At 39.8% G+C, this 11,302-nt stretch overlaps 1 protein-coding gene across 1 annotated transcript; it reads right to left on the bottom strand.

Annotated features, from left to right (window-relative positions):
• Positions 1-1,552: 1,552 nt before the first annotated feature.
• Positions 1,553-7,740, bottom strand: LOC138405263 (tissue factor-like). The gene is made up of 3 exons (XM_069512575.1): positions 6,010-7,740; positions 4,585-4,762; positions 1,553-1,820 (listed from the first exon to the last, which is right to left on the bottom strand). Exons 1-3 carry the CDS (start codon positions 6,224-6,226, stop codon positions 1,730-1,732), a joined length of 486 nt encoding a protein of 161 aa, XP_069368676.1. The 5' UTR covers positions 6,227-7,740; the 3' UTR covers positions 1,553-1,729.
• Between the last annotated feature and the right edge of the window lie 3,562 nt (positions 7,741-11,302).

Raw genomic sequence — 11,302 nt, 5'->3', positions numbered from 1 at the left:
GCCCACATTACACAATCACAGGTTTTATACATTTTCAAAAATTAGAAACCATCCAGATAGTTATTGGGTTAAATGATACTTTGTTTCAACGGATATTACTGGTCAATATAATTAGTCATAAAGATGAAATCTTATTTATTTTATATGAGCACAGTATTGACATATTGTTCCAGGAAGATGAGCATTTGTTTTTCCTGCAGTAGTATAACTTACAGTCCAACAATTGGCTTCAACTTATCTCAATGAAGTAAATGATTGCACAATGTGATGGCTACTGAGTAAAGACAGCATTAAGAATGGTACACTGTAAGCCTTATCTTCACTATGCAAGTCTGTATGGCACAAAATGACCGTAAAAAAACTAAAGTCACTGCACAACAGAAGCAGAAAGGGAGGGGGGATTGAAAAGATGGAAACAATTACATAGAATGATACACTGTGATGGAATATCTGGTAACTTCATCTACCACTTGTATGATATGGTTTTATATTTAATTTTATAATTACCTGAACATTATGAAGTGATCTGTGTGTCTGTAAAACACGTTGGAGCAAGAGGAATCTACTGTGCAATGCGAGTGTTGCAGTCTAAGCATACAGATGTGTTGATTGTCAATATGTGTGTGTCAGTGTAAGAGGGAATCAATGTGCTGCATAAAGCCCTACAATGAAATAAGATTGGAAACAAGTGGTGGATATGAGAACAGTTCAATCAGAGAGAGACTTTAACTTGACAGTTGAATTTTTTTTTTTTTTCTATGCAATTAAGTCTTTTGGCATTTTGACCCCTATGTGATGTCATCGGCATCAGAGGGGTTGATGGAGAAATAATTATGAATGACTCTGCTGGACTGGACCATGGTTTCTGATTAAACCGGAGGAGATTGGGTTGAAGGGGAGTTACAGCGGATCACTAATGACAGCTGACTGCCGGAGAGAGGAGAAAGGATTTCAAATTTGATCACAACCGCACTACTGGCTGGATGAGATTGTGGCAATATCTGAATGGCCATTCAAAATGCCCACAATCAGCTGATTAATAAGAAGAAATATATATAGAGAGATAGATTTGTGAGTAATTGTATATTTCAAATTTCAAATTTATATAGCACGGTATCACAACAAGCAGTTGTCTAAGGGTGCTGCACAAAGGTCCAAGTCCAAGAAGAAACACAAAATCCAACTTGTTCCACACCGAGCAAGCATGAGCAACAGCGGGGAGGAAAAACTCCCAGGTGTAAGAAACCTCCGGCAGAACTGGGCTCTGTGTGGACAGCCTCTGCCAGGAACGGTTTATGAGAAAGTCTTCCTGAATATTACTTCCTACTTATACTGCGCAGCTTCATGTTGCAGCTGAATACCCCTCATCTTACCCTCCTCTTCCAAACATGAAAGAGAACCTGTGGCAGCCTTCACTTGTCATAAAAACTCAAGAGGCGTTTAGTTTGTCCACTTTTTACTACTGTAAAAACATGGCGGCCTCTGTAGAGAGGACCTGCTCCCCATGTAAATATAAAGTATTTAAATATAGATGGCTCATTCTAAGAAAACAACAATCGTACAATTTAGATAAAACACACTAGTGAAAACATCACTAGGATTACTTTGTATTCAGTTTCTGCTCCCTTTCACCTAAATCTTACACACTGAACCTTTAATGAATTTTGTCGCTGTATCTTGCTGTCTGTCTCTGTATTTTTAACAGTTCATCAGAGAGGATGATGGGAGCTCATATGTAGTCAGTGGGAGTGGGGTGGTCAGCGATCCTGACACCACTCACAAGGACAGTGTTCCTCAGTCCTGGCAGCTCTACTCCAGTCCTGTCAATCACACAATAGGAGGCGTGGCTTACTTCCAGGTCACTGAGCATAAGATGACAGTCACCTTCATGCAGACTAATGGGAAATGTGTTTACCTCACCTTCATGCAGACTAATGGGAAATGTGTTTACCGCACAGAGCTGCCAACACGTATAGTCAGAAGTAATGGAATGCTCTAAAACTGAAGATATGATTACTGATATCTTTGGGCGATGGCATGTTACTATTAAGTGAAATGTGTATATTCATAGTATTTTGTATTGTATGTAATGTTTTACACATGTAACAAAATATAAACTGTTTTATGTCTTTTGTTGTGCATTGTATTTCATGATGGAGGCCTCAATGTGCAGGATGAATTATAGCTCTACTTGCATACAAGTAAGTAGTAGAGCAATAGTAGAGCCAAGTAGAGCATTGTTAGGTTTGCAACCAAAACATCTGCTCTGCCATTTTCACTAAAAATTGGACCAAATTAATATTTGATTGTCATATTACTGCTTTTATTTGTTCAAGTTTTTATTTACTTTGCTTGCTTTTCAGTCAAAGCACTTCCGTTTTTTAAAGTGCTATATGAATAAAGTGTATTAGTAGTAGTAGTATCAATATTATTATTATTATTATAGTATTCAAGTGAGTTTACTATGAGTGAGTGACGACAACAAGTTTCTGGAATCAGTGTGGGCGCCCATCTGCCTTGACTAGAGGAGAATAATGGAGGAGAGGAGAGATGAGTGGATAAGAGGGGAGAGAAGAGAGAGAGAGAGACAGAGAGAGACTGTTGTTGTCATAAAAATATAAATATAATGAATAGTGATACATTGAGATGCAATTATATTATTAATAATAACAGTTTATCATCATCATCATAATCATAATATGGTGGTAGTATTAGTAGTGAAATTTGGAGAGAGGGAGAGAGATAGAGAGATGGAAGCACAAACAATGGACTTTAGTTACATGAAGTAATATGAGAAAAATATGGGGCCACAGGCACAGTTCAGTGCATGTTGGGAGTTGTAGAAAAAAATTGTTGTTGTTTTCTCTATTTCTTTTGATATTTTTATGCACCTTTCAAGTTCCTGCTTTTCTTCATGACATCGATCTTTGTGTTTACTGTATCTACTTTCCCAGGAGGATGGCTTTTGAGACAGCTTTCCTGCTGCTTCCCCAAACCTTTTATAGTTTGTTTTGGGGACATTGAGCAAGCCCGCTGTAGACGACCTGAGGGAATGATTCGTAACATATTCCGATAAACAGTCAGAGATGTATGACGGTGCTGTACCATTAAGAGAATTAAAAACAAGTAAAATAATTTTAAAATCAATCCTCAGTGATGCTAGAAGCCAGTGTAAAGACACTAAAATAAGAGTAATATGGAATCTTTTCCTATTTCTCATTAAAACCATGGCTGCTGAATTTTGCAAAAGCTGTAGGCGATCGATGGATTTTTTCGGTAATCCTGAATATAGTGCATTACAGTAGTCCAGGCGAAAAAGTATAAAAGCATGAATCAACTTTTTGGCAGTTTCCAAAGTGAGGTACAGTCTTACTCTTGCAATGTTTCTTAAATGATAAAAGGCAATCTTTGTGAAATTGTTTATGTGTGGATTAAAATCTAGTCCTGAGTAACACCCAGGTTCTTTATTTTTGATTTGTTTTGCTGCTCCAACTTTGCTGATAATCTTTTGTCCTTGAACATCAGTACCAATTACAAGATTTTCAGTTTTATTTTCACATGCAATTTAGAACTTGGTTTGGCGCATCAGAGTCATCTGGCACTAAATAAGGGAAGACACATGATGGATCAGATTTTTCTAACAAAAATTAATTTATAAAGAACTAAAACAAAAAAGAAATTCAACTGATAAGGCTGACAGGAACTGAATTCCAGACCAAAACAAGATCAAATTAATGCTACAGAAATCAAAACTCATCTGAATGGCAGGATGAGCATGGCTATTCTTATATGAGGCAGTGGCCAGCTACCTCTACTTCACTGATGGTCCCCAGCTCCAGTTAATGTAAAACTTAGAGAGTTTTAGATAAAGGACCCGTGCGTAGCAACCTAACAAAAACCAGTGCCATGTTTAGATGACTAAATTACGAGTTTTGATTTGCATATGATGCTTGCATCTTTTGAAGAGAGCCATGTGGTATATCTAGACATACTCCCAGACCAGCCAACCATTTTATTTAACCCGAGAAGGGACATTGCGATTGACTGCTTTTTTTTCAGCTACACCCACACACACACACACACACACAGCAATACACCCAGTGTCCTGTCAGATCCGGCTTTAACTGATTCTTTGCTTTGCCACGAATAAAACAGGGTATATAGGGATACACCCTGTTTCCATCCTTTCGCACAACTTTCATTTCAATTCCATTTAGATGCTCCAGTCTATTCATGTAGAAAATAACACTGTTGACATCAAGAAGCTATAGAGATTTTAACTGCATGCTTAGTTTTGAGCAAAAATACTTCACAATGTCTTATTTGGTGTGTAAGTTCACACAGAATACCAATGAAAAGTAAATGCCACCAAAACTTCAGTGTCAGGACTAGACTACTGCCGTGTGTGTTGCTCTCCACTGACGCATCTGGCATACAGGCAAGTCCAGATCAGTCAGTTCTATTAAATTGGTCTTAGAGATGTGGACTTTCCGCAGAAAACACAGAATGGAAAACATGCAGTTTATAATAAGTAAAAATGTATGCCTGTTTGAGACCGATATCGTGATGTCTCCTTTTACTCACCTTTCCAGTGCTTTTGTTTTTACGGTGACTTTATAGTGCAGCTGGTCAGCAAAGATATCCCTGATGTTCAGCTGGTGGCCATCTTTAAACAGGGCGGTGAGTGGGTCAGTCACATACAGGGTGGTTTTCTTTTGGCTTTCAATCACCTCCAGCTTGAAGTCAGGTTTGCCTATCTCAGCTGTGGAGAAGGGAGGGAGACTGTCACCTGTGCATGTACACCACTGTATCACTCATGGAAGTTACCATTTTAATTATGTTAGAGGCCAAAAAATTGTGAGCATTGACAACGCTGAAGCCATTTTTAGATATGACAGGTAAAGTGAGCAGTATTGGCTACAGAGTTTACCCATAGTCTGACTTTCAAACATGCACAACACAACAGGAGGTTCTCTGCACAGACATTTTCACAACAGCAACACACACACAAACACTCTCTCTCACAGTGCTTTCACATTGAACGGAAGCGTATTGCATTCACTTGAAAAAAAAAAAACTCTGTTTATAATGCATGTCTAAATCAATATTTTTTCAGTTTTGCTGACTTTTTTTTCTATTTTTTGGAGTAATTTTTCTTCTGTTTTTTGGACTATTTTTTTTTTCTGCGTTTAGAGAGCATTTGAAACAATAGACGCTTTCATTCCTTTATTGAGAGCTAGATGTAATGGAAACAAACATTACCTGCTTGTTTAGTTTAATCAAGTTTTACTTTGATCTGGGTTTAAGACACTGGGAGATAGTCCTGTCTTTAAGTCATACAGATGGTATTATCATTAGTTTGTCGAATCTACACAGGCACCTGAGGACTTTGCGGTTGCTCAGAAGGAAAGCCCATTCAGATCTGCTGAGATGGGGCATGTATGTGCGGGCAGGAGTCACCATAGGTCCATGGGAGTCACTTGCAGGTTGGAGGTTCCGAGGGAGTTCGAAGTATCTCGATAATTCAGAAATTCAGAAAAAAAACTACTCCGAAAAACAGATAAGAATTACTTCGAAAAACAGAAAAAAAAAAATTGTCAGAAAAACAGAAAAAAATATTCAAAAAAACAAACCAAAAAATAAATTACTCAGAAAAAACAGTTTTTTTTTTTTTTTTTCAAGTGAATGCAATACACTTCCGTAGAATTCTCCTGAAATTCTACGGACATTATACTAGGAGGCCAGGAGGAGAAAGTCTGCAAAAACTGGGGAGCGTCTCACTTGGACATTTGCATTCACACATGCACCTCCTCTGGCAAATATACTGAGGAACTGCTGAGTTCGGTGCATGTCAGAAAGCAGCTTGAGAAAGACAGAGCTGAGCTGCAACAAGAGGTCATTGGGAAGGACCGGAGCACTGACGGGCTCTGGGACAATTTAACAGCTGTTATTTCCAACACGTTTTGTCAATTAGAAAAAAGTCTTCACGAGTGTAGCAGAAGAACGTACTGTCTTTGTAGGGGCAGAACCGTGGTGTGCTGGTGTGAGGGGACTCAATGAGGTCAGTGGTGGCCCCCCTCGGGGTTTCGGACAGGACGTCAGCTGTGTAGTAGGCGTTCAGGTCAGTCAGAGAGCTGGACAGATCACACACTGTTTCTGTGGTCCGGATACAGTGAGGAGTCCTCTGATTGTTCCCTGAAACCCTGTAAAATTTGACAAGTTTCATATGGACATGAATGATGGATGAAAATAGTCTTATTTAGTCTATAATAGACACCAGATGAGCAAATCAAATCAAATCAAAGTTTATTGTCACATGCACCAAATAACTTATCGTCATCAGAGCAGTGAAATTCTTGTGACATGGCAGGCAACATCTACACAGTAGACGGGAAATACAAGATAAAAAATAAAAATAAAAGATAAAAAATAAAAATTTAAAAATTAAAAAAAAAAAATATATATATAATAACATATGACATATAACATAGTAACATATAACATTTAACATAACACATTTAACATAACATTTAACATTAACCTAGTAAATAACATTTAACATAACATTTAACATATAACCTAGTGACATATAACCTAGTGACATATAACATTTAACATAACATTTAACATTTAACATACAACATAGTAACAACATATAACTTTTAACATATAACATAGTACAACAGTTTAAATTTGAATTTAAATGAAGGGCTAGCAGCAGTTTACAGGGTGAAGGAGTGCGGGATATTAAATTAAGTATTAAATTAAATAATATATGTGTAGTAAGTGTAGTTGTATGAATGAGGGAGCAGAATGTACATGGTGATGTGACTGTTCAGTGGGTCAGTGTTGCTGGTTCAGAAGCCTTACGGCCTGGGGGAAAAAGCTGTTTGTGAGTCTGGTAGTCCGTGCTCGGATGCTCCGGTAACGTCTTCCAGACGGCAGCAGTGTGAGGATTCCATAGCCTGGGTGGCTGTGGTCCTTTATGATGTTCCGTGCTTTTCTCAGGCATCTTGTGTTGTAGATGCCTTGCACGGAAGGGAGATGGCAGCCGATGATACGCTCCGCTGTCTTCACCACCCTCTGCAGGGCCTTACGATCAGCAATAAATTAGGTCTTAAGTCTGCCTAGTCTGGGTATCATTTATAACGCATACAGTCAGAAATAAATAATTTATTATCTGTGCAAAATAACATTGATGTGAATATACTGTGGAACAATGAGCTGAAAGAGCTGTTTGCAGCTGTTGGCATTTGTTAATTCTATTTGATTGTTCCATAGGTGAGCTGTATAGGGGACTGTCACACAGTGATAGGGCCTTAGTGCCATAAGTTTTAAACTATTAAAGGCCCAGTGTGTAAGATTTAAGTGAAAGGGAACTATTATTTAATGTACAATAATTCTCATGTTTTCACTAGTTTATTTCATCTAAATTGTATGAATTGTAGTTTCCTTACCCCAGAAAAGGCCCTTTAAATTTAAATACTTCGAGGGGACCCTCTCTACGGAGGCCACTATGTTTTTTACATTAGTCCAGACTGAAAAAACTAAACACCTTTTGAGTTTTCATGACAATTAAAGGCTGCTTCAGTTTCTTTTTCATGTTTGGAAGGAGAGCGTGAGGTGAGGGGTAATCAGTTGCAACATGCAATTTCAACACTAGATATCACAAAATTCTACACACTGAACACTATTTAACACTAAACTACACTTTTAAGTAATAAACACTTAACACCTTAATTGAGGCCCGTCACAATATGTAGGACACATTCATTAGAGAGAAAAAAGCTTTGCACAAATGAGGCACTGTGGACCAGAAATAATTTAAAAAGCCACAAGTTCAGATACAGCACTTTGTCAGTGAGATAAGATAATGTTAATGTTGTGAATAGAGCACGTTGCGATTGTCAGTGTAAAATATCCTTGGTCCTATATTTTATTGGACTGACTGTTCTGTCACAACCACAAATGTGTGGTTTTTATGACTACAAAGCAGCAGTAGAAAGTGTGGCGCCCAAAGAACATAAGAGAAGGGCTGTTTTTATATCAGCAGTCTGTTACCTTACCTTACCTGAGTTGTTTAAGTCAGATCAGTCATTTCTTATTAACAACAGCCATACACTGTGGTAAGACATTGCTGTTTCTTCGCAGTATGAGCAAATACTGAGAAGAAACAGCAGTTCCCCCCCCCCCCCCTTTATAGGCTGTGATTTACAGCCTATAAAGCACGAGTGTCCACTGGTGTTCAAACATTTTTCAGAAAAACCATTGTTGCAACAAAGTCCTCAAATTACAATGCATGCTCCAAATCAAGGGCTTCTATTACCTCAACACAAAAGGCCTGATATAACAAGTTTTCTTGTTCTGTGAAGGTGAGAGACAGTTTATAGGCCAACGTTAAACAATAGTCCACCTGAGTCGCAGTGGTTTCTGTGAATATTTCTGCTACCAACACCTGAACTCTTCTTCAGTATTCAACAGTTCAACATTCATTCCACGCTGCTCTACAACCCTCACAGACAAAAGAGATCAAATAATCAGGCACATGCAAAAACTTACATATTGCAACCTTGTAATGGTTGACTTGTTATTTTTAGTGACACTGTTGCGGTGTAATGTTCAATAACATGATTCAATCTTGTGATTGAATTAAGTTTCCAAGTGTTAATAATTCAATCATATGTATTTTCCAAGTTGACGAAACTATTACACTTGAGTTCGACCAGGAACATATCAGATGCTATTATATTCCACTGTTTAAAAAAACAAATCCAGGTTTTTTAAAAAAAAGGTGGTTTGTGATAAACAACACAATAGTTTCCCCCCAGTATTTATTGTATGCAAAATAATTCATTAGACTTATTTATCTCAAAATGAGTTTTTCATTTAGCTCAATATTTATATATTTGCTTATTATTTTAATTACCACAAGAAGTTTTAAAAAGATGTAACAGGTGGTGAATATGTTTCATGACAGATTTATAAAAAATTTAATTTGGTTGGTCAATGTTCAACAGACACAAAGATGTTGGTAAAGTGACTCAAACCGAGAGGTATAGTAGGTTCAGTGTCGTCATAGTGGGAATGGAATGGATGACATGCTTCCCAATGGTATGTTGACCATACAACCCTTACTACAGCGTGAGAGAACCTAAATATTCTAGAAGCTTACAAGCTCTGACCAGGTCGATGGCATCATCATGTCTCTGCAGAGGACATTAGTCAGGACTTCCACTAAGAGCTCAAGTGGGTGATCTGGAGGTCTATTCATAGACTGAGTGGTTTAGAGTTATGCTTCCAGACATACAGAGACACTGAGAGTGAGTTTGGACTGTTAATAGAGAGGTTTATACTGTGTTAACCACAGTTAATATTCCACGTTACTGAAAGGGAAGCCCTCTGTTGTCTTTGCTCTCATATGTACAGGGTGGCCAGCCTTTTCAAATCAGTCTTACTACTACATTACTTCACCACACACGGTAACCTGTTCAACAATGTAACTGTAATAAAATCTCTGCAAATTCAGTTTCACATGCAGATTAAATCAAGTGAAACTAGCAGCAGGAAGGTTGGAATGCATGTACAACACTATAGCTTTGTGAGATGATTAGGAAGGACTGTCAATGATTTGTAGCAAATTTCAAAGCAGAGACAGTGGTTGTTTAATGTAGACGGCAGTTTTTCTTCCCATGGAGTTGGCACATGTGGCACTTTGCCAGAGCTCCTCCCCCTGCCCCATTATCCTTCTAGTCCCACAAGCCCCCCCACCCCTGGCCTGGCTGTATTACAGTTCACCGTGGCTTGAATACCAAGGAACACTCCGAAGGGAAGGACTGAATCCAGACTAAATGAGTCCACCAACTGTTTACACAGGATAAAGCTTCAGGAACACATGCACACATACCTGCACACGCACACATTGTCAAGAAAAGCAACAACAGCAGAGTTTAGTGATCTGTGTTGATGGGTGAGATTAAATTTAAATACCAGAGAAAAGCTTGATGCTCCCAGACCCTGGTGAATTATGTAATTCTATTTCAATTTCTCCCCCCAAAAAATCTTACCTTTATAGTACTGACTTCAGTGCAGCAATCAAGCATTCACTTGGCTCTGTGGTCCATTGCTTCTTTAGTCTTAGTCTCAGTGAACTTTATTGTCAACCAAACAATGCAACAGGTCACAGATGATTCAAATTGCGTTTCCCCATACTCCAAATGTGCAAGTAATATATAACACACAACTTATAACAAACAACAAATAGTGCAAACAAACAACAACAATGGAAAGAACATATACAGACAGTATCACAGATCAGGACGGGACCCAAGTGCAGTACAAAAGACTTCTTTAATTATTCCAAATGACAAATGGCCACCCGTGGCGGCCGGCAGAAACACAGTCTATATTAGTCAGCAGTTTACGCAGGTTAGCAGGTTAGCAGCAGACCAGAGGATGTGAGCTGGAGAGGTGAAGCTTATCTGGTGAGTCTTCATCAGCAGTTTAAGCTGGTTAGCAGGTTAGCAGCAGACCAGAGGATGTGAGCAGGAGAAGTGAAGCTTATCTGGTGAATCTTCTGGTTGAGCAGGAACAGGCCGAGTGCTGCAGGCAAACTCGTGGTCGGGGACAGAAGGCTGGTGGATTTACCGGGGCTGAGACGAGAGGCGATGTCGGAGGCAAGTCAGGTCGATACCAGGGAAGCAATCCGGGAGCAAGTGCTGGAGAGTCAGGCATGAGAACGAAGACAATCTGGCAAAGAGTGAGTGGAGTGAGGCTGCTTATATACTGGCTTGAGCAGGTGAAAGCTGTTAGACTGATGAGGGGTGTGGCTGAGCAGCAGAGCAGGGGAGGAGCAGAGCAGACTGTGACAGAACCCCCCCCTCAAGGGACGGCTCCTGACGTCCTACACAGGACCGCCTATCGGGTGGGAGGAGGGGGAAACAGGAACGGCGGGACTAAGACTCCCCAGAGTCGGACAACTCCATCTGCTCAGCAGGTGGTGCAACGGACCGTGAAGGCTGATCAGGGTGATGACGGTGGAAGTCAGTGATAAGGTCCGGGTCAGAATGTGCCGCGCCGGAACCCACAACCTCTCCTCCGGACCATAGCCCTCCCAGTCCACCAGGTACTGGAGACCTCTACCACGGCGGCGGGACCGAATCAGGCGTCGGACAGTAAACGCTGGACCTCCATCAATGAAACGGGGAGGGAGAGGGGGAGGGACTGCTGGAGCCAACGGGCTCTCGTGGACCGGCTTGATCCTAGAGACATGGAAGGTCGGGTGAATCCGCATGGAGCGTGGGAG

The sequence above is a fragment of the Paralichthys olivaceus genome, chromosome 17 (genome assembly GCF_024713975.1).
Source record: "Paralichthys olivaceus isolate ysfri-2021 chromosome 17, ASM2471397v2, whole genome shotgun sequence".
In the NCBI taxonomy this organism is placed as follows: domain Eukaryota; kingdom Metazoa; phylum Chordata; class Actinopteri; order Pleuronectiformes; family Paralichthyidae; genus Paralichthys; species Paralichthys olivaceus.
The sequence above is the reverse complement of the archived record's forward strand: the minus strand, read 5'-3'. Positions and strand labels throughout refer to the sequence as shown.

Excerpts from the sequence above, each read along its gene's own strand:
- LOC138405263 (XM_069512575.1), bottom strand. The coding sequence starts at position 6,226 with ATGAAACTTGTCAAATTTTACAGGGTTTCAGGGAACAATCAGAGGACT. Across the intron at positions 4,763-6,009 it reads GTTCTGCCCCTACAAAGACA|CTGAGATAGGCAAACCTGAC; the intron begins GTACGTTCTTCT and ends CCTTCTCCACAG. Across the intron at positions 1,821-4,584 it reads AAAACAAAAGCACTGGAAAG|GACTGGAGTAGAGCTGCCAG; the intron begins GTGAGTAAAAGG and ends TGTGATTGACAG.